Source organism: Antedon bifida, chromosome 5 (genome assembly GCF_963402885.1).
Source record: "Antedon bifida chromosome 5, ecAntBifi1.1, whole genome shotgun sequence".
Taxonomy (NCBI): Eukaryota; Metazoa; Echinodermata; class Crinoidea; order Comatulida; family Antedonidae; genus Antedon; species Antedon bifida.
Genome location: NC_136230.1, coordinates 9,128,034 through 9,152,986, shown reverse-complemented (window position 1 = coordinate 9,152,986; position 24,953 = coordinate 9,128,034). Strand labels below are relative to the sequence as shown.

Sequence of the window (24,953 nt, the reverse complement as noted above, 5' to 3'; positions counted from 1 at the left end):
ATCGATTCTTTGTACATACTGTATTTCTAGTTCCAAACCACTCAAATTGGATGAATTCATGGTAAGTTAGTTATTTACACCAGTACTATATGGCTTGAATCAAAAAGTTTTTACCTCATTTTGCATATGTGATACATGTCTGATCACCTGATGAAATTTGCCATGTTATATTGCCAAGATATATTGTCCCCCTAAAAAAATATTTTTTAAAATTTTTTTGTTGAATATGTTATTTTAATGTCACATAATAGTTATTCACTCTCACAAAAAATTGGGTCTGAAAAAAATTTATTTACCTGAGAAAAATGTAATTTAAAGCAAAAAATTGTCAAATTGTCTGGAAGACAATGAGTTTTTGGGTAATTTAACTGTTTATTTTGTCTTTTTATAGGTGAAATAATTTTTTTCCCCTGTTTTTTTTCTTATGGAAGTGAACAACTTCATTAAAACTGCAAAATGGCCTATTCAAAGTCCGATTTTAAAAATCTTTATTTTTCATGATTTTGGGGGACAATACATCTTTAAATAAATTATTCCTGGATGAAACACTTTTTGATTTTTGTAAATATTGACTCATTTTGAGATGATTGTTTTGTATTTCTCTGTTATAATTCTTGATCTTCTACTTCTTGCTGAATTATTTGAAAAAGTCTGAAGAAAAACAAACAAACAAACATCACATGTTCTATTGTTTAAGCTTCTTTTGTTTTGTGTTAATTGAAGCATGGAGCAACCAAGTGGAAAAGTACCATGACCAAAGGTAGCATCATTTACTCCATGATGAGAAGACGTCAAGGACTGAAAATCATGCCTTCTCCTGGACATAACCTGATATATGGTGAGCTTTACTTTATGTTATCATTCTTGTTATGTTCAAATATATTATAGGTTAGTTATCAACTATAGTTATTTTTCTTCTAACCTGGAACTCCTTGCCACTTTGCTGGATGTACTCCCTTTGGCTCCTGCTGGCATAGGCCAATGTGCCTCAGTAGTAAATAGAGGTTATTTACCTAAGACTATGTTTAGTCTACCCCTTTTTACACTAACACTGCTATAACCTAGAGTTCTCAACTTGCTATAATCAACAATAGTTTTGAAAAATGTCCATAAGTGTTTACGTGTCACAACAAATAGTATTTCCACACATGATTTATCATTTCTTTTACTGATGCTTCTTAGTGATATTAAGCAGGATATTAAGGAGTTATAACTTGTAGGACCTGCCTCCTTTCTTATAAGTTTGTCGTAGTTGTTTTTAAAGTGTTAATTGTTAGAAATACTAAGAGTTCCACTGTTTGGCAAGGAGTTCCAGAGATTGACAAATTGAGAATAAAAAAAAGATGAATGAAGAGTAGTATTAAATCATTTCTTGTGTATCCTAAGTGGCCTCTTGCATTAACATTGTGTACGTCACATATCGGTATTTTTCTAAGCCCAAGTTTGATGATCAACGTAACTTCAGATGGAAGGTAATTCAGGAATTCTCTAGTATATCAATGTCTTTTCTGAGGGGCGCTGATTTTTTCTCAAACTTTAACAGCTTTTTATTGCTTGGTATTATTTTATTATTTTATTTATTCTTTCTTTTGACTGGATTGCATTTTCAGTAACGCAGTACTGCTTTCCAAAATGGTCCAGTTATAAGTTTAAAAGTACATAAATACACAGTAGGCCTAATTTAAAAGATATATACAGAACAGTTAAAAACAAATAAAATATAAAAAATAAAATACAAAAAAATGTAGGATCACTTGGATGACATAAGAGTTGCTATATTTTTGAGTTTATAAATATGTTTCCCAGTTACTTTTGTTCTAGTTTCAGTTGGTAAAAGATTCCATTCTTTTGTTGCTCTGTATTTGAAGGTTCTTTTACCTTGAGCATTTTTCCAATTTGGTGTAATTAATGTTTTACAACTTTGGCTACGGGTGCATTTGGGGTGGAGGGAGTCATTAAACCTAAACATTGAGGATAAATATGATGGTGAATGGCCATTAATGCATTTGAAAGTTGTAAGTAGTAGATGTTCCCTCCATCTTTCATTTAGTGTAACCCAATTAAGTGTTTTAAAAATATCGTTTATCGGTGTATATATATCTGCGGATAGCAGAACTCTACCTAATCTATTGAATAATATTTGAAGTGTATTTAAAGTTTCTTTTTTACAATTAGTCCATACAGCACTACAATAGTCGAACAATGGCATTACAAGAGAATTTGCCAGCATAATAGTTGTATGAGATGGCAAGTAGTATTTCACACGCCGTATTACCCCTATTCGTTTAGAAACTTTTGATGATACACTATTTATTTGATCCTTCCCTGTCAATTTAGGATCAAATATAACACCTAAATACTTAAATGATTCCACTCTTTCAATGTTAGTTCCATTATCATCAAGTGAAATATTTTGGAAGTTATTTAATAAGTGACTAGTACCAAATACCATAAGTTTAGTTTTTTTAACATTCAAAGTCAATCTGTTGTTATCTAACCATTTTGATATTTTACAAAAATTTGAGTTTAGATTGTTTTGCAGAGTTATAGGGTTTGAGGAGCTACATAATAGAGTGGTATCATCAGCGTACATAACACATTTACAATCAACAGCATCAGGAAGAGAATTTACATATATAATAAATAACAAAGGACCTAAAATAGAGCCCTGTGGAATTCCGTACTGTGTTGACACTCATACGATAGTCTGTCAAAACTCTTGGGGTAATTTAAAAATTGAAAACTGTATGCATTGTCATCACTACTAATCAGATGTTATTGCTTCTGAATAATTTTTTTGGATTTAATAAGAGTGGTCAAGAGGTTAAGACAGTGGAAACATAATGGGTTCAAGGCGCACTTGGTCAATGGTCTTTGCACATGCTCATGTGCACTTCTAGTACATTTTTCGAGACGAGTGGGAGTTACCACCATGTACTAGCTCAAACAGCCACTGTTGTGGACAGACGAAATAGCACCGGCAACACCGACATGATGTGGGGAGAAGCATGCAGCATGCGTCCACAGGGCATGGAGACGACATTGTTTGTGGAAAGCGCTAAATAAATACATTAACATAGTTGTTTCAAATAAACTTTTTTTCAACATAACTGAAACAAACATATTCAACAATTAGTCTTAATTCAATTGCAATTATTTATTATGCACGCAGCCATGAAAAATGAGACAATTCATATTCATACAAATGTACAATATAACAATAAATATTATTTTTATATATAGTGAAGCATTCTATATATTACAATATTCTCAAAATACCTTCTTCTTTTTTCAATTTAGATCCTAATCAATGTATAATCATTATATTTGTAAATTAAAATCTATTTCTGAAAAGTAAATTACATGTTAATGTTGATTGACTTGTCAACATATTTGTAGAAGGAAACTTTCTACTTTGTGACAGCCAGGAAGAATTCTACTGTATGTCTAAAGTTATTTAAATAATTTCTAGAAAAGATAGGCCCAGCTAGAAAATATTTAATGATAGTGATTTTTTGATAAAAGTTTCTTTCCACAATAATCTACCTGTCAAATATCTGTAAAAAAGTTACTCATTTGTAAACTTAAAGCAGGTTATAGTTGAAGCTAAGAAGCAATGGCAAATCCAGAATTTGAAGCACTACAGATCTCTCTGGCCTGTAGAACTAGCTTGCTGAAAACAGTTACATAACCGATTAGATTTAAAGTTATAGTACATAGCGTCCTCTATAATTTATCCCAATTAATTCCATTGATTATTCATGATTTATGCCTGATAACACACAGGAAAAAATAATGCGGCATCGGCCCTATTACTGTGTATGAGATCTAAATAATTACTCAAGGATGTGGACCAGTCAGAAAGTATTTTCATGCTACTGTACCCCTGGATTTACCATTGTCATAGAAACGGTTACAATCATAGAAAGACGTAGGCTTAATTTTGAAATGACTCAAGGCCACCTAAAGCCTTGATAATGTCATCATTTCGATCATTAACTATAATAAAACTGAGGTAATAAATATTTACCCTGCATATATCTACAATACAAAGTATTAAAAATCAAAACTTCACTTATTTACAAGTTTAAAATCTATCTTAAATGTTTGTCGGTACATTTTCAAAAAGAAAACTAAAGTCAGTTCCTACAGTCTATAAGGGGAACCCTTTCTCACCATAAAGCATGCCTCTAAACAGAGGCTGCTTTTCCAATAATGTTTCCTCTTGATGGGATGTCTCCGCTTTAAACTGTATCTATAGAATATAAAATCTCTTTAAATACTACTTGTTAAAATAATTCCATTTTTATAGAAGCATATTGAACAACATTGTCACTAAGTTGGTTTTAAATAACTTTTTTATATATAAAAAAAAAAATGTATTTCTTCACAGAGATCATTAGAGTAAAAGGATTTTGTGCATTGCAACTTCCAAAAATATTATTAAACCAAAAACATTGTATACAAATCTTATAAATGTTGAAAATGTCCATGCCAGCCACAAAGCGAGATATCCAGAAGCGATTGTAAAACTTGCAAGTCATAAGCGTTTATTGAAAGAAATGTTATGCTTTGTGATACTGTTTGCACTGTTGAGATTTACTACTTAATTTTGTCTACTTTTTTAACAAAAAAGTGTTACATTCCCTCTAATATCACATGACTCATAGAAAATGTCACTTATCTAAACTAATGTTTCTTGTCCTAATAAATCTCCTCTATTTTCTGCTGCTATCTTTTCCCACTGTTTCCATTGCGTTTCTTCTTTTGTTTTCTTATGCTTGTCTTCATCACAGTCCGAAAAACTTCCAGAACTAAGACGGTGATTTTTCATTATTCCATCAACAATCTCTGAGGGATCAAGTGGCGATATAGGGGGTGTGAACCAAAGTTCAGAATCAACACTTTTGTAGCTACTTAGGCTTGGCGTGCTGTGTCCAACACAAAGTCTTAATTCTGTCTTTTGATGATCCTCATCTTGAATAGAGGCTTCCGCAGGTGATCCTTTTTGGATCCATATTGGTAAGCTAGCATTCTCTTCTTTTTGTTTCTTTTCTGCAAAGGCTGCTGTTGCAGACCTTCTTACTAACTTTGGACTTTTCATCTGATTAACAGGGCTTTTATCGTTATGCGTTGTTTCTGTGTTCGTAGTTGGTGCGGCAAGTAACTGATCGTTTTGAGGCGTTTGCGAAATGTTACCAACATACCTTCTTTGCATACTGGGTGATCTGTGCGCTGAAGACATCTGAATATTCGGGCAACCACTATTACCCGAATTAATCTCAGCATATTTAATCCTACGTGATGTCCGTGGCGACAATGTCACCGGATTTTGACGTTCCCGATTAATTAATGATTCAGCAAAAACATTGTTATTATGATTTTTCATTCCAAATTCCGGCGATGAAGAACCACGACTTAATCCTTTATTGTCAAGTTGTGGTGAAACCTTAAATCTCCTACTATTACTCGGGGGCGCACACTGTTGTTGATTATTTAATGAGCACTGATTTGTTTCGGACGATTTATAAATTGGATACGGACCAGCGTATGACAATTCCTCTGGATCTTCTACAATCTTTCCTGATAAACTGTTTGATGATCGTGCATGTGACGGAAACCTTGTCTGAAACGGATCAAGTTCTGTGGAAGATGCTAACGATGTTGATAGTTCATTGTCATCATTTAGACTACCGGTACTAGTTGATTCTAAATCGGTTGATTCTTTAGAAGTAACGCAAGATGCTTTGCGGTTTAGAAGATAGTCCAGTGCATCTGGTTCGGTCTCTAAGATGTTATTTAGCACTTCATCTAATAAACTAGCAGGAACCTATAAAATATAAAATAATTCATTTTAAGTTACAAAGTCCATAAATGCAGTAATTTTACAATAACATTCTATAAATCACATATGCATTCTGTAAAAACATGACTAGCACAAAATTATACTACTCGGGAATGCATGTGTAAACTTCTATCAACTTTATTATGCCATAATAGGCTCTATGAAAGAACATCAACATTAGTAAAAACATTTTGTACATTTTAAAGATGTATTGCCCTAAAAACATGAAAAATGAACATTAATAAAAAAAAATTCACAGTTTTAATCACTTCCGTAAGAAAAAAAAAATAAATGGTTAAGTTCAACCAAAACCCCATTGAATTGTTAGTACTGTATTAAGCATTGCATAAGAGAAATATTTTCTGTAATCAAGTGAAGTGTGTGTTCCTTGATTTTTTTAATTGTATGATCTGATTTATTATGCAGCTATAATAAATAATAATTTGTTTAAAAATATCTTTGTTTTTACACTTTTTTTTCTGACCTTTTTTTATATGTACATTATCTATAATGTTTCATAATCAAAATTTATAATAAATATCTATTTTTGTTTTTTTATTCACAATTTGTTTTGCCAACATTTGATTTTTGCCATTAGAAATGGTCCATTACACATTTAATCAGAATGTTGATGTGCTTGCACCTTGTGTATATAGAATGATTTTATTGCGAATTGGTTTATTTAGATTATTTTATACATTATGTACTGATTTACTAATACTGTAATGTAGAAAGAAAAAAAAAAATACATTACATGGAGTAAACTCATTTTTCAAATACAGTAATGTAAAAATGTTTTATATCTTGCTAAAGTATATATATATAACTTGAACTTTTCGAAAGGTAAATTTCAAGGCTTATAAAAAGGATTTATGAATGCATTTATGCATTCTGTATAAGTAAATACATTTTTAAATTTGAACTACCTGTATGGATTTTCAAAGTCATTTACAATGTTTAATGATTAAAAATTATTTTAAAAAAATTCTGTCTATAAAAAAGTAAAAAAAAACTTGCCATAAAAATATCCTCATGATGGTCAACCAATACTGTTACTGTTACAATGACTTCCCGACTTTCTTCCATTTGTTCTAATGCCTCTCCATGCACTTCTTGACCTGCCTTAGTTTTTCGAAGGATGTTTGGTCCAAATAATGTACCAAGATTTTGGACATCCATCTTGTTACCAAGAATCTATGAACATAGTGCAAAATGCATAATAATGATTAACTTGATTCAGTACTGTAGGTAGTAATCAATTTTGTTGTGGTGATGATCTATGGGGTACTGAATTGGAGTGGTAATAAGGCTTGGATATCAAGCACTTCTAAATCTGACAGGGGTTTTCCAAAATGTCTTGATTTCAGATTGCATTTTAATGAAATTCTTTTTAATATTGTAGTACATTAGGTGGTAAATACCTCTTCTCCAGTTTCATCAACAATATCTTCAGCATTGTCTGCAACTTTTCTAAGAAATTTTAACAGAGCGTACAAAGTGTCTCGGTTGGCTGTTGGCAATAAGTAAACTAACCACTGTAGAATCTGCAATTGCTTTTCTCTATCACAAACTCCTACAGTAGAAATTAAAAGCAAATGATTATTGTACATGTTATTCTTCAGATTCTTTAGATTTTGTACCAAAATAACCATTATCTGAATTAGTATTGAAAAAAAAATAGAATAATATTCAAATTATAATTATTTTCATGCAACGATAATATTGTTTTCTGCCAAGTAAAAAGGAAGCAAGCATTTCTTTTACAGTTTTTTTCGAAAAGGTGAACTTTAAGATTCCACTAATTTCTTTCAATTCCAAATTTGATGGGAATTAAACAAGATGGATTGAACCCATCATTCTTACTTTATTTTATGTTGAAACTACATTTGTCTTAAATAAAGTTGATTTAAAAAAAAACACTTACTTCCTGCAGCAACAAAAGGAGTGTAAAGGTCTCTTGTCAAAAGAGGTTCAGGAAGGTCACGGAAATACTCCTTCAAGAGGGCACCAACATCATGTGGGGAATGAGACTCATTTAACCACACTTCTGTTCCACTGTCAAATTTTTCTCTAAGCTGTGAATGGAAAAGAACTAATTATAAAAAAATGTGTGATTGGTTTTCTTTTAAAACGCTTTTGGAGATTTTGTTTTTCTACCTATAATCAACCTATAAATTACTTAAACTGAAATAGAAGCATGAATTGCATGTTAACAATAAGCTTATATAATGCATTTCAGAAAATAAAACATGAAATAAAAGATAAGTGATTTCCCATCCAATCTATCTCTCAATCCATCAATTTCTTCATTCATTTTGGCTTCTTTACTTTTGATCTTTCCTCTCGTTCATTAATTTATTGTCAGGAGTTCATTTCAAATTCATTCAGGACTCGTCTTAGTAAATGATTATGAAGGATTCTTCCTAGCCAACATTCTAATGTCATCCATCATTCTTTTCCTTCCTATTGGCTTCTTTATCATTGATCTTTCCTCTCAGGAAACCTTGATTATGAAGCAACTTTTCTTTCTTTATCTTTTTCCTCTTCCTAATGTTATTGATCATTTTCTATTACTGTAATATTCACTTTGCTGTTGTCAATAAAATTCTCCATGAGAAAGACATTTCTACAAGGTATGCTATGGTATACCTTATCTTCTATATCTAACTTATCTTCTATATCTAAGATAGTTTGAAAATACAATAATTTTTCCATGTTTTAACCAAGTTTTAAAGATCCACACATAAATTAAACTGACGAATAGATTTAATTCAACATATGGATTAAATCATTGTTAAACGCAAAGAAACAAAACTTCAAGAAACAAATACGCTAAGAGTCTTGAAAAAGACAAAACCATGTACAGAACATTTGAGCTGTCACCAACTATTCATATTCATTTATTTTCCAGAAAACATATTTAACACATAAAGAACAAGTATACACGGTGGTAAAAATGTGGTCTGATAGTCTGGGGGTACAACCAATTGATGGCACACTACAAAATGATTAAAGTTTGAAGCATTGAAACCTGTCTCACAAGTAAGTTTGAAATTTCATTTTATGTCGCTCTACTCAGAAATGTATACTGGGAAAATATATCACAAATCTAGCTGTATTAAACATATGCAACAGAAATAATTAAAGAAAATCAATAACACATTTTCTGTTACCTCAACTAAATTTTAATCAAAAGTAAGATTGAATTACTGATGCATACATATATAATGTAAATTTGATCTTTAATACAGTACAGTACTATATTGTAATATAGTATCTCATTTCATATATAATTCATATGTATATCCCACCAAATTGCAATTTCCTGTAGCAGCATATAGCTTTATGTGTAAATAATTAATCATTAACATTTTGATTTTCACATAGTGGTTTGGAAAATTATTTCTCTAAATGTTTAATAACTCCACATGTTGTTTGTGCCATAATTATTTTGCTTGCAACAATTGAAAGTTATCATACTGTAACTTTTACTAAATATAATCAGTATATTTGTTAGACGTTATAAGCTCATTAAAATTGTAATAGTTCACCCTTTGTTGCTCTACTGTACATTTTGCTGTCTCTGTGTACATTTATTTTTATATTTCTTTACTTAACGAAATCAAAATAAGCATATTTGTTATCATTCCATCATCAACTTATTTTTAGCATAGAGAATTTGCCTGGTTTTTATTGTACTGTACTGCATATCTGAGACCAGTTTGGTATTACTAGAAGGTTCTTCCATTTAGTCTAATTTTAAAGTTTATTTTCCACATTTGTACCTATGAACAAGAAGCTTCTTTGAAGTTATATCTTTAGATCTTGTCATGGAACCAAAGTTTTTTCTGATTTTTTTTGCCAAGGTAGCGAGGAGCAAAGCTCTTAGGTTGAAGGGTTTTTCACCTACTGTACCCCTGTTTCCACCTCTTATATACATCGATTTTAGTTATATTAAACATTATAAATTCTAAACTCTTTACCCTTTAAATACCAAGCAACATTTACAGGAGTTTATATTAATGTATTACCGGCACTGTACACATAGAGGCTTAATAATTGATAGACTAAGGAAGGGAAAAGAAATTGAACTGAGTATTAAAATGGCATAAGGTCAAAATATGTGGTTATTTGCCTTTTCAAATAATAAAAAGTGACTTCTAAAATGCACTTAAATGTCATGGACATTCTGAAATGCCAATATACACACTGAAAAAGGTCTTATTATTAATATCAATCTTTAATTCGCTGAAACATGGTTTAGAAGTTCACATGAAAAAGATCTATTAATTATTTTTAAGAGGAAGTTGCCTCTGACTTTTAGTTGATAATTCTTCAGCACTTACATTTACACTGCATGCTAGAAAACTAGATAAAATAATAAACTATTATTTTCTTTCTCTACAATTGTTGCCAAGTACAGTAATTTATCTGCTTTTATGGTAGATCCGTTTGCAACAGAGTGTCCCCTTAATCGTGGTGTCCCAAGGTCTACTTTAGGTCTTCCTTCCTGTAGTTTGAATAAATTGGAATACTACTGTACATGTTTCACAATCCCTTCTAATTTTAGTTCGGTTTCTTCTGGGCGATCAGCCTATGTTTGCTATTAAGAATTTTTGATGTGTGATGAACATTCACACTTTATAAAATATTAATTATGCATATTTCTAATAGACAAAATTACATATGTGTGAAAGAATATTAATCATTTATAAACTGTACCAAAACAATTATATTAAATGCTGTTGAAAAACTAGTTTACTAGAAGAAACTGAATGATTGACAAGTTCGTCAGAATAAGAAAAGAAACATAAACAGCAGTTTCTGTTACAAAGTAAAAAAAAAAATTATAATGGTATGTAGCAATATAATTCGCATTGCAAAAAGTTGAATTCTTGAGATAGATATACTCCTCTTAATTGATATTAAAATGTTCTTATCTTTGAACTGAACCAGTGTCTGTGGTTTGTTTGGCCTCTTGTTGTCTAAACCTTGCTGATAAAACAAATATGGTATTACGTATGTACTGTACTACAGAACTGTTGTCTGCGAACTTTTAGGCTCTGCAAGTTTGTCATTTAAAAAATGCCTTTATCATGATAAAGATTATACTGGTATCATTATGAAAAGAATATGAATGGCACTTCATATGAATACAGCTTGCTCTTAACTTAGTAATCTTAATATCCTACTGGCAGACAGAAGAGGAGAAAGGTGAACGATCGAATCATAACTACTTTATCATTTTCTGAAGACGACAGCAAGCTACGTTTCAAAACCCATCTCTTAAAATCTTGTCACATTATTTCATAGGCATTAAATCACAGAAATGCAATTATGGCAACATTTTTAAAGGGGATGATAATTTAAAAATCTGTATGGACTATAAATCGTTCATATTTAATTATAAATGATTACAATATTTCCTGAAAGCTTTTGATTGTTCTTTTGCATTGGCTTTGAGATTCAGACAAAATTTATAATGCTTTGCTTATGTGGTATAAATTTCAATATTCTAGTTCAAGTGTAATATGAATGTTTAATTTGTAATGTAAAATTGCTTACTTACAATGCTTACCATTGAACATATGCTGCAGTTTTTCCTACAATGCAACCCGCAAATTTAAATTTGATAAAAAAATATAATACCTGTCTTGTTCGTTTCTTGGAGGCTCCAACTCGAAATATCCCAACTGTTCTCATTCCATATTTTTCCAGATGTCGGATACAGCCCATTACAACTTGCGGAACTTGTGGTTCGCGTGGGTTGAGGCTTTTCCGTCTTTCTCGTCTGTGTGTCACGCTGCCAGCAGTTGACAATGACAGGGCATCTAACAATGATGTTTTATCAGCACTCGGATTAAAGTTTACTCCCTAGGAATGAGAGAATAGATTCTAGTTACAAAGACAATTATACTGATAAAGTTTTGTCTCAAATTATTCTAAGTAATTTGTTTCAATCGTTTAATATAAGATTTATTTTGTTTTCTTTTTCAAATCTAGCTTTTTAATTTTGTTTATTACAAAAATTTGCACTTTCTTCAGTCGCAATACTGTACTCTCTTTTTTGTGATTCTTAATTTGAGAGAAGCATGCCAAAAATCTTTAATCGTAGAGAATTTGTGTTCAATTTTTATTTATTTCATTACTTTGACTATGTTTTCATACTAATACATTAATTAGTTCTATGAATTTAACATCATTCAAAGAAAAAATCAATCAATTTACATTTCACATCTGTCTGTTCTACATTCATTTTATCTGGAACTAGAATTCTAAATTTAAACTAAATTAGGTCTTCTTTTCACTGTCAACACTTCCAACCACTTACAACAGTTGTGTGGTAGGTTTGACAAACAAAATTTTTGTGAACGCATCAACACAATATATTTCAACATCGTCAGTCACATTATGTAAACAGCTTTAACATTCCTAAGTGCGGATGACAGTATGTAAACTATGGTATTGCAGATATTGGGAATGCCGTAGGCATACCCCTGGGTATAATTCATGTATAAATTAATTAAAGCAAAGTCTGTGTATACCATAACATTTAATGTATAATATTGTGTAATTAATTGAAAATGCATTCTCGTACATGTAATTTGTAAATGCGGTTTTCTAAAAAGTTGAAAGGATGTAAGTTGCATAATTAATTTTTCTGATTAGATTAGCTTGGAATCTGTTGACATATATATACTTAATTGCAAAGTTCACTGAATATAAGACTGGCATGACTTCAGATGTTTGAAAGACAAAAACATGTACACAGCCTTGCATTTCGTGCCTAGTTTACCGACATAGACTTTTTCCCTGCAGCGGTGGGAGAACAAAGTCTCAAAAGCATTTGTATATATTACATATTTTACAAAGCTTTTGCAGTATACCAAAGTCACAAAATCAAGATTTTCTAGTGTATAGATTTTAAAAGTCCTTTTTTGAGACATATTGACTTGGCAGTAATTGCAATCCGGTTAGGATGCAACTTCTATGCCAATATGTTGCTCAGTCACACAATTTTTTCTTCCAAGCATACCAACCAATTTTTTTTCAATTACTTACTGAACATCTAGGATGATGGGATAATTATCATTAGGTCGAGGGTTAAACATTTTTTTAGAAACTATAAATTTTGATCTTAACCGCCCTTATCTTATAATGTCCCTCTCCCATACACATTCTACACCCCTAAATTGTTATATTTTCTCCCTATCGATATATAGTAAATTCAAAACCACATATTTGCTTTTCTATGCTCAGCTATTGTTTTAATGTTCTACTTGTGATGAATTATACCATTAATGTAGTTTTACTTCTACACATGAATTATTTATATTCATGTGCAAAAACTGAAAAATTATTGTTGCACAACAATTCCCCATTGTATAAAAAGACATTTTATCTTTAAGTAATTTAAACATTTATTATAAAAAAGAAAAATAACGCTATGAAGACGAACTAAAGTGCAAAGAAAAAAAAAGATTTTAAACTTGTAAATGAATAAGTTTTAAAGTCATAGCTTAATTAGTTTTTAGCTTTTATTCAATTCAATTTGCTGCTTTGATTGGTTCAAATGAACAAGACTAGGCCCATGCTCAGAATTTGGTAGAGTAGCTAAGCAAACAACGCAGGTTGATTTTCGAGGACATAGCATTCAGCATAGTATGTTGTACAGAATTCTATGTTTATAATCGTTCAATCAGGAGAGAATATGCATGTCACGTGATATTCAAAATCAAGCAATAAAATAGACTTAGTTATGATAAACTGAAGTAATGTCGAATGGCTACAGATGAATGACTTAACAGCCAAATATTGACTTAATCCACCCGTCTAGGCAACAAAAAGTTCTATTTCTTGCTGAAGCATGATCAATATTCATCCCCAGAGGCCTTAAATATAATTTTAAAATTCACATTCATACTTAAATGCACACTTTAGTGTTTGCCATGAATATAAATTTATCGACAGTATGTAAAACATGTAAAGCTTTTTGATTGATTATTCCGAATTTACCTTCTTAACACTTTTCAACTGTCGAGGTGTTGGTCGGACTGAGATAGTATGTGCAAGATCAAGACTTTCACGTCGTTCTCTCAACCGTGATGATCGGTATTTCCGTAACTGGTCGTCATGTGAAATACATTTCTCCAGAGAAATTCCAAACATTAACCCAGACAGCGAATCTGAAATTATCAATTGTGCTGTATTTTATATTTCTAAATTATGAAAAATAATTACAATCCATCTTTAAGTATAATTACAGACTGTCATGGTTTGCTTTACACCTCAGGATGTTTCATGGTGTAAATAACTGATATGAAACATTTTATTAATATATTGATATATTTTTTTCCAATACAGACAAAATGAAACATTACTAAAACGAAATTTGTAATATCGTGTCGGCATCATTTGCAAGCACTGCTTATGGAAATGTGACATCAAGGTTAGACATTTTCTTGAATTTTAGTAAAGTATAATGTTTAATTGTTTTCATATTATTTTTGACACAATAATACTTAATCTTTCCTATATCAAACTGTAACTTTGTGGTCAACTCGTTTATTATCATACATAGTTTTAGGGACAATTTTGATTATAATAAAAAACAGTATCTAAAATAAAATTTATATTGTATGAATTAAAAATTAAATTGTTGGTTATAAGTTTTCTTTTTTCTTTGGTTTTGTACCACATCAATCTATTTTTAATATTATTCTTTACCTTTTCCATCTTTGTTGGATTCTTTGGACTTTAGTAAATCTATTAAATTTGTGTTTTTCTGTTTACTACGTAAAATACTGCCACCTTTCTTGGGTCTTTTGAGTGCAGGATCTGTTGAGAAAAAAAGAGTTTAATGTAAACAGAAATCAAAATATATGCTCTTCAATTTAAATTCAAATACAGTTTTCTCTCTAAGGACCATTTCGGGAACCAAGGTTTTAGTTATGGTCTCTGTGTCTTAATTAGACCAAGACTTCCAACATGTCAGGCAATTTTGAACATATGCAGATTAGGATTGTCTGGCTCATTAGCATAACAAAAGCAGACATAAGACTAATTTGACTGAACGTCTCAAATGAGCTATATGGTAGAGTTTTTTATTGATTTATAAATACATGTGTGCTTTTTTAATTTTAGAGACATAATACATCTACTGTAACAATTCTTAATTAAAAGAATAGCCTACTACAAAATTCAGCCGAAACATATGGGGTCCAATTTTAGGAAAGATCATTTTCTATATTTATCATTCTATAGAGCAGAAGAGAAAAGAGAAAGAGAAAATATACAAATAGAACATGTTCAATAAATAGTATAAATCATTATACTCAGGGCCATAGCCAGATTTTCAGACTCACTTATCTTTAATTTTCAAATCTTCCAGAAAAAACCCCACAAATTTAGAAAATTACAGATGAAGCAAAATACATTGTCTGCTATGGTATTCATTTTAATCTAATTTACAAGTAATTATGGCTGTATATTGATTTTGAATTACCTCCCTACGAGAATCTAAAATAAAAACCAAATTGAATTTGCTAACACAGAATTGTTAAACATCAGCAGTATTGTGACTTTCATAACTAGACTAAAAAGACATAGAAAACATCAACATTAGATTAACCACAATCGATTACGATAATTCAAATAATCTTTGAAAATAGAACAAGCCGATGATTTATCACATGGATAACTTTGATCATGAGAGAAGAATGACACAATAAGTTCATCATCAATTCATTCATCAATAATTTTATGTCCTTTGAACTTTGATTGGGAAAATCAAAAGATTTTTAAAAGTAGGGAAAAATTATAATTTTCTTATGCATGGTTTAAAGTTAGCTTTTAATAAAGAATGTTATGATGTTTCAACATAAAAAATGGGCTCCGGAACTGTTACTCCTTGCGTCTGGAGTTCAGAATACAAGCAGCACATAACAGAAAAATAACAAATACTACTTTGTAATACATCAGTTATTTGAAGCTGGCCAAATGCACACAGCTATATGCTATCTGTGATAATCATTGGGAAAGTTATGGTTGAACAAATTGCCTAGAAAAGCTCTAGAGATTATGACAAAAAGCCCTCCACATTACAACAATTATGCACACACACATACCATAACAAAACCCCAGTGTTGATATCATGGTGTGTGTAAAAAGTTTCGCTAGCCAATCAGAAAGGGAAAATAGACTACCACATTTTAGAAACATTAGCACTGAGTCTGAACATGGCCTGTTAACTCAAAATTGGTTTTTAACTCAAAACTCTTTCAACTTTACTCCCTAAGCCTAAAATCAGACATAGTTTTATAAAGCATGATAAATAATATAAAATAGTTTATCCATCCTGTAATTGGCGAGTTACGATCGCTGTTGGAAGCGTATGAAATAAAATTATAAATCGTTTAATAAAATGTCAAAAAAAAAAAAAGAAAGAAGAAAAAAGAAGAATAAACAAATGATCATAAGAAATTGATACATACAATATCTATATCTATTAATTATAAATTGAACAATAAACAAATTCTAAATTTGGAAACATGTGAACTGGGTCAGATAATATCAATTTGATATTTAGCATTTCTTATTAATATTTTATGTTCTGTTCATCAAATAATATTTTGTATTATTGATTGCTAAAGTGCAATGTACGATTCCTACGGGAAAAGATGGTAAAACCATGCCGGGTAAAAGAATGATGTAATAGCTAGGCTCAGTGGGGAAAAGAAAAAACAAGAGTAAAAATAACACAGGGATTACATTTAATTTGGTCGAGAAACTAGGCCATAATTTTAAATCCAACTGCCTATCTCTAATGAGAAGCTATTTGTAGATGGTGAATACAAACAAAAATAAGTAGTGACCGCATGTCATTGTCTACTAAAATAGCAACACACTTTAAAGTTTTAGAGCCCTTTCAAAAATAGTCTAATTACAGTATATATTGAGGCTATGCTATCAAATGGGTTTATTCAAAGAGCTAAAATCAACATGGATACTATATATCATATTACTGATTGTTTTTATTAATATAAATATTGCTGCCTTATTCATTTCTATTTTGGGATTTTAAAAGTTTAAATATAAAAAAAAAGAAATTAAGCTTTACTTTTCATGCACAAACATTACTACATGTAGATGCACACACATTTTTTTTCAAACAATCAATACCAAGTTATTCAATCAATCATCAAATAATCAATCCAACATTATTCAATCATTAAATAGTCAATCCAAATTATTCAATCAATAATTAAATATTCAATCCAAAGTTATTCAATCAATCATTAAAGAATCATTTCAAATTTATTTAACCAATCATTCCAAAGTTATTCAATCAATCATTGAACATTCAATCCAAAGTTATTCAATCATGAAATAGTTAATCCAAATTATTCAATCAATAATTAAATATTCAATCCAAAGTTATTCAATCATGAAATAGTTAATCCAAATTATTCAATCAATAATTAAATATTCAATCCAAAGTTATTCAATCCATCATAAAACAATCATTCCAAATTTATTTAATCAATCGTTCCAAAGTTATTCAATCATTAAACATTCAATCCAAAGTTATTTAATCAATCATCAAATAATCAATCTAAATGTATTAAACAATCATTAAACAATCATTCCAAAGTTATTTATTCAATCATTAAACATTCAATCCAAAGTTATTCAAGCAATCATTAAACAATCATTTCAAAGTTATTTAATCAATCATCAAATAATCAATCCAAAGTTATTCAATCAATCATTAATATCATTCAATCCAAAGTTATTCAGTCAATCATTAAACAATCATTTCAAAGTTATTTAATCAATCATCAAACAATCAATCCAAAATCCATCATTAAACAGTCATTCCAAAGTTATTCAATCAATCATTAAACATTCAATCCAACGTTATTTAACCACTCAATAAACAGTCATTCCAAAGTTATTTATTCAATTAATAAATAGTAAATCCAAAGTTATTCAATCAATCATTAATAATCAGTCCAAAAAGTTATTCAATCAATCATTAAATAATCAATCTAAAGTTATTCAATCAATCATTAAACAATCAATCAGTCAATCCAAAGTTATTCAACCATTCATTCAACAATTTATGTTTCCAATTATAATCATTTAATGAATAAATGAATGAATGAATCAAAACTTTATACTCAATATGCAAATTTATTAATCCAGAAGCTTATAAACCAATCAACCACAAACAATCTCTGAGAACTGCAATCTATTGAAATTCCAGTCACAGATTCATAGTACTAAACACCACTGAATGAATATGACAGGAGATAAATCCTATGGAGTGATACATAGAACTAAAATTTTAGCTAAAACATAAAAAGCTGAAAATTTACAAAATACAGTAATAATCTTTCTAGTTGCATGCCATGAATTTGTATTAATGACAACTGCAGACTAACGGTGACTGGGTAATAGATAATCGAAGACTGCGCTTGTTTTTAAGTACTTTCATTGTTGACAGCCTATTATCCAGGGATTTGATGGCACACATAAGTGACAATCTGACTGCAAAATAATATCATTCATGTACTGAAGTGGGAATTAATTACAGAGAATCAATTTTTCATTCATTGTTAATTCACTGTTATTCAACAGCTCAAAAAATATTGATAACATAAGAAATTAAGTTCTAAATGATCCAATATTATTGTCGGTACTTTTTTGAACTACAGATTAATGTTTAAAAAAATCCAGTATTGAAAATAGGTAATGGCTTTATGTGTGTATGTTCATTAATTTCTCTAACTATATATAATATTTTGTGTAAATGTATTGCTTTACACTTTATACATTGAGAAGTGGTCCAGTTCTAAATTGTGGCACATGCAAGCGAAATCGGACATAAGTCGCATGTGTAGATTTGTAGAAACAGCCAAAAACAATAAAAGGCTGAAAAACTACATTTTTTAAATTTTTACAGAAAATGATAGCTGAAACAATATTTATTTAAATTACATTGGTTTTTTTCTATTTTGAGACAAATAAATACATACATTTTAACATTTTGTGTGGTATGATTATTATTAAATTGAAAGTGTTCATTTGGGTTGATTTTAATGAAAATTTTGCCTAATAATAGAACAATAGTTATTTAACGAAGGTGCAAAGTTTCATTGAAATAAAACAATTAGAATACCCTTTTGCTAAGGCGTAAACTTCAACGCCATGTTTATTTTTTTGTATTTGTCATTTCCTGTTACTTAACTTTAAAAGCATCTCAAAACACTAATTGTAACACCCAAAACTTTAGACTGAGATATCTCTGGAAGTAGACATGGTATCAAGGTATTTTTTTCAGCATTTTAAATCTTGGATTATGTAGTTTCAGTATTTGTGGAAATCTAAATTTTGAAAATTCCGACTTATGTCTGGTTTCCCTTGCATGTGCCACAATTGTAAAGTATTTACACCTGTCGTTTGCTGAGCCATGGCCAAATTGTAAGTGCAAATGAGATCACAAATTGCATTGCAACCAATACATTTTATTCAGCAGCAGGCTAGAAAAGTACATGGTTGTATACCAAATGATTCTCCCTTTCAATTCTGTTCCCCCTCTGGTACAACAGGTCAACAATGGGTAAATATTTGGATAGATCTGGAGCACAGCAATTTGTGGAACAAATATCTAGATGACATGATGATTGGGGAATAAATAATAGGGTACATTGTCCTGAACCTGTCACAGAAACAGTATCGCTAAACAATAATCCAATGCTATTAAATGGCGCTAATATCCTCAAGGACAAATCTAAGACGATTATTTAGAGTATGAGACACAATACAATTATTTAGGTTGACAGGTTTAAGGAAACATCGCAACTAGAGCATTTGTCAAAAGTCCTTATATAATACAAGATTTACTTTGAACAAAACTGTACTAAAATGAATTGTTATTGTTCAGGATTTAAGAATGTTAATTTTGTGCATGCGTTTGCCTTTAACCTGTCGGCCTACGATCATAATAAATTGTAGAAAACCTTTGGATTGGTTGGTATGTTGCATGATGACATCATGGATAATTGGTGCAAGTGGACCTTTCTTGTTGACATCAACTTTTGATGTCATATCTGTGTGTGCACCATGCCGCTCGTATAGGAAATTTCTTTTTTTTTCTTATTCAAATATTGTAGTGTAGAAACATGTGTAGAATTGCACTGAAGTAACTTCACAAGCTTGAGTTTAGTTATATGCATGTTTCATTTCAATGCATTGTGTTGGTTACTTTATTCGCATTCAAGCTTTTGAGAACCATGCATTTAGAAAAGGTCTGGTGTAATTCCTCACAAAGCATGTGTTTGACTTGCCACTTTAGCGCCACCAATGAGGCATTTTGGATTCCAGATAGTTATGGCACATCATGTGTGTCAAAATGCTTTTATTTGTACGAATATTAAAGCCAAATTGTCTAGAAACTAGACTAAACATGTGTATGAACTCATTTTAGTCTAATTTTTTGGTAATACCATCTATTATGGTAAGATTATGCAGATATTATTTAACTTTTGATACAAAACTGGGGATTAGCTGATTAATAACAAATTAATTGACACATGTCATGTCATAATTGAAGACATTATCAACAACATTATATACAATGATGACTAAATTAGAAATTGTCTAGATCAAAATGTTACCATGAAATCACAATCCATTAAATCTATGCAAGGACGACCATGAGTTTTCAATGCTTTTTACATAATTTTATGGTTAATTTTGTCTTAAATGTGTTCTTCAGAATCAAATTTAATCATCCCTGATGGTTTTCATACTGAATGACGTAGACTAATTAATCATATTGAAAGATGAAGATTCTAACCCACTCATCAATGGTGAAAAATAATATATAAAATGGTACAGACACAAACAATAATCACAACTGATCAAGGCTATAGCCAGTGGCGGATCCAGGATTTTGAGGGGGCCCAAGGCCTTCATTTGCAAATGGCGGATTCAGAGGAAGCGGCATGGTAACACTAGGGGTGCACATTCCCCTTTTAAAGACCCCTTCCCTGCAATTTTGGACGTTTTTTGGAAAATAATACATATATATCACTTTAAAAACATTAAACCAATGTCATTCCTTGTCTTAAATGTACGTTTTATGGTAAATTATGATAAAAAGTGAGAAACAATGCACTACCTAAGTAGCTCGCGGCGATCGACCTCTCGTGGACGGTCTTAGGCCTAGCCTAGCTAGGCTTGGTTTTGTAGGCCTAGCTGGTAAACATCGGTAACGTACGAACATCGTACGCTAGCTATATACCTAGCCTGACGTTGTATAGTTGCTGAATTAATTGTCTTTCTATTTTTACCAGACTCCGTTGATACAAATTGGGGAAAACCCGGTATTTTCGCTGAAAAGTTAGGAGTCTTCCATTTGTTTTGGCCTCACGATCGATCGAAAAGTGGGCGAATTACAGGTGAAAAACAAAAATATCAATCCGCGCGCAATGCATTTTGGGATTTATAGCGGGCCGCTATAATTATTAGAATCGACTTATTTTTCACATTTTTAACCGTTTAAAGACGAAAAAAGTTATCGCAATAGGACCATATAGTATTATTTTTACATTAAATATCGTTTGTGATCTTAAATTAGATCTAAAAAACGTAGGGAAGGGGGCTTTAAATATAAATAAATTTAAAAATGGTTTACAAAAGTAATCTCGAAAAGAAGCTCATCTCGAAATCAAACCCACTGGGTTTCTTTTCAAGACTCTTTGAAAGGTCAAAGGAACAGAAATAAACAATACAAACACATAGAGAGTTAGTTTGGTGATTCAATGCCAGATACTTGTGATGCAGATATATGTTTATATATTTGTTGTACAGTTTATTGTTTTCAAAAATTGTTCCAAATGTTGTTTTGATCTCATCTTGTATCTTCTTATGCTTCTTTGCCAAAAACAGTAGTATGTCAAATTGGCAGTGAACGTTTCAAAAATCATAATTTTATTAGCAATTCACACAATTTACAGCATTCATTTAAATGAAAAGAAGCCCCCTCCCCCAGTTTAGTTGCAAAAAGTAATTTTGAAAAAAGCTCATCTCGAAAAGAAGTCCTTAGAGTCCTAAAAAAGAAAAAGCCCCTGAGATTTGTTTTTAGGTTTTACGGTATACCTATGTATTTTATAGCATTCCCTGCTTAAAAAGTCATAGATACTCCCCCGGTTTGGAATAAACAGAATCACCTACTCTTATGTTTAAATTAGTAATTTGAATTCTATAGTATTAGTACGGTATTAATTCCAACATACTTAAATCATGTAATCAACCCTGTACAATAAATCAACTTTGTAAATTAACAATTATTTAACAATCGTTAATAACAATTTGTTGGATAACAATTAAACGTGCGTGCATGTGGATTGTAAAGAAATCTCTCGTCATGTAATCGAATCTGTACAATAGAGTCGACCTTAGTAACTTTCTGAATAATATCGATGAATACGCTTTAAGGTTTTAATGAATTGAATAATCAAACTTTGTTGTGAAAGAGATTTAGTATTGCGTGTTAACTTTCACGTAATTGATCCTGTGAAATAAATTGACTTCGTGTCTGTAACAACAAATCAAAGAACACTCTGTGAATTTTAATGATTTTGTCTAAAATTGGACGGATCGATCAGGAGCAGAGAGAAAAATGTCTGAAATGGAGAATTTTTTAATAATAAACTTCGATCAAGAGGGGTAACTTGACCATTTTAAAGTGTGCTTTTTAAGTATTAAGCCTGTAAAAATAAAGAGTTCATAATTTAATTTTGACTGTCAAATTGGAAGCATGCGACATAGCCCCTGAAGAATTCCATTTTTGTTTTGTTGACTGTTAGTAATTTTTATATGATTGATGGACTAGCGCTTCTGTGATGTTATTAAATTTTGTTGGTAATTATGAACTGAATATAAACACTGGATTTGAAAATGTCATATTGTATATTATTTGACCTTTTACCTTGTAATGATCACTCTGCTTTTTAGTATGGAAGATCACAGTTTACTAAAATATCGGGTGGGACGTACCACCTAAACATATACGGTTAAACTGTCCCTCTTAATTTAATTTTGAGATATATTTGATTTTGTTGCCCCTTCATAATTTACACACACCGGGGCATTTTGCTAGACAATGTAAAAGGAGCATATAGTTGAGTTGCTTTCACAGTTTATGTTTTCAAAGAAACAAATCAAACAAAGTAGTTTCCCATTGTTTGCACAAGACATATCATACCGATACGTGTGCCTAACCCGTACTAAGTCATGAACAACCATGAAACCAGGAGCCATTGAAGGATAGTACATTTGTTAATCACCCAATTTACAACAAAGCATAATACTGTATAAGCTAATATAAAGAGATACATTAACATTTCAAATTATCTTCAAGGTAATTTCACAAATGGGTTTTGTATGCAAGCTTTTATAATTGCAAAAAGTACATCCTGATATCCATGTTCAATATAAAAAGCTGGTTTTATATAATGATCAATTCCATGTTTAACAAGATTAAATCCTCTCTAGTCCATTTAGGTTTGGATGTAGAGCAAAAAAAACGAAATCTGAACATGCAATAGAACCATTTAATATCACTTACCCATTAAGTAGAACTAGACTGTAGAAGAACTATTAACTGTAGAACTAAAAACTGAATGTTAAATTAACCAATCAAATGGCAAGGATATCAGACCTCCCAACTCTCCCGAAAATCGCGGGAGTCTCCCGATTTAGGGCGTTGTGAAGTTGGTTGTTTAGTTAAAAGCAAAACAAAAGCCACACGCAAATACCATTGTTCGTAAAAAGCATGGTAGGTCACGACGCGTACGTACAAACAACAAATCACGTACGTACGCGTTGTGACGTTTGCTCCCAAATCCTTCCCATCATGCATCGCACACGCTATTTGCAATAAACCTTATTCAACTAGTTAAAATATTATTACCGAAAAAATCTCCCTATTTTTTGTCAATCCAAGTTGGGAGGTCTGGGATATGATCAGATGTGCTATAAATATGTACATAACATTTTCCTTTTTTTTTGTTTAATACTAATGTTGTTTTAAAAACTTGGATGGGTCTGAAACCTGTGTTTATATATATCACATATTTTATGCATGATGTGTTGTACATTTATATTCACAACCATATCTTGTAGAATAGGTTTAATTTGTGCTTTTAAAACCTTTGGAATTTTCTCTTAAGATAAAATCAATTCCAAGTATAAATTTTAATTCCAAGTATAAATTTTATATTTGTAACATCGATACTAACATGTATAATATGTTTAACCGTACGCATTTCATGCTTGATTCTACGGTTTTTGTATCGAACTTCTGGGATGATAATTTTCATCGCCTTTTATCCCTCTCAAGGGGGAGATTCCACTTGACTAGTGTATACATTTCTAAGGTTGATCTCAAACAATTGATTGAACAATAAAAATTGTGCATATTGTCTTTCACTTTTTGTTATGCGGCGGGGAATTTCTTAACGCTTTGAGCACTTGCGTAAATTTGTAATTTTTTCTATGAACTATAGAAATTGCAACCAAGGTTGAACAAATGTAGGTCTTTGAATCAAACAGACGCACTTCTACACATGAAAGAAATTTCAATCTCGTAGACAAGACTAATTTATTTTATTTTATCGTCGTATATCAATTATCCTGACTACCAATACCTAACTATTTGTGTTTATTATGTGTAAGTAACAGATTACAGAATCATTAAGAATTCCATGAATGGTATTAACAAATCATGAATGAGGTTGTCCTTTAAAAACTAGGACGATGTCACCGAGCTTAATTTGTCTTTATTTTTATTTAAAGGTCTTCCACCCAGTTTAATTTAAATACGAGGAATAGAGCGTGGAAGGACATGAATTATCATGGCAAAGCTATGTCCTAGGTCAGCATAAGCTCTCTAATATGTAACATAGATGTAAGATGTGTACTTTAATCAAAACATTAAAAAAAACTTTCAAAAAGTAATATGTTTACTGTGCATATTTTGTAAAATTTGATAACAAAAATTGTTAAATTTAATAATAATAATTGTTTTTTTTTTTTG

The 24,953-nt window shown here is 30.8% G+C and overlaps 1 protein-coding gene and 1 long non-coding RNA gene across 6 annotated transcripts in view; one reads left to right on the top strand and one right to left on the bottom strand.

The window, feature by feature from the left end:
• The first annotated feature begins 727 nt into the window (after positions 1–727).
• LOC144842729 (uncharacterized) lies at positions 728–14,294 on the top strand. The gene is made up of 3 exons (XR_013612167.1): positions 728–838; positions 8,757–8,887; positions 14,210–14,294. It is a non-coding gene; the product is annotated as an uncharacterized LOC144842729 (long non-coding RNA).
• The window catches only part of LOC144842630 (rho GTPase-activating protein 6-like), a 71,865-nt gene continuing 50,081 nt past the window's right edge, over positions 3,170–24,953 (bottom strand). For all 5 annotated transcript variants that reach the window (XM_078699107.1, XM_078699106.1, XM_078699110.1 and 2 more), the window contains 7 exons: positions 14,573–14,683; positions 13,862–14,031; positions 11,495–11,719; positions 7,770–7,920; positions 7,267–7,418; positions 6,863–7,039; positions 3,170–5,830 (listed from right to left, as the gene is read on the bottom strand). In XM_078699107.1, coding sequence (XP_078555233.1) covers positions 4,685–5,830; positions 6,863–7,039; positions 7,267–7,418; positions 7,770–7,920; positions 11,495–11,719; positions 13,862–14,031; positions 14,573–14,683 — 2,132 coding nt within the window. In that variant the 3' untranslated portion in view covers positions 3,170–4,684. The remainder of the gene's footprint in view (positions 5,831–6,862; positions 7,040–7,266; positions 7,419–7,769; positions 7,921–11,494; positions 11,720–13,861; positions 14,032–14,572; positions 14,684–24,953) is intronic.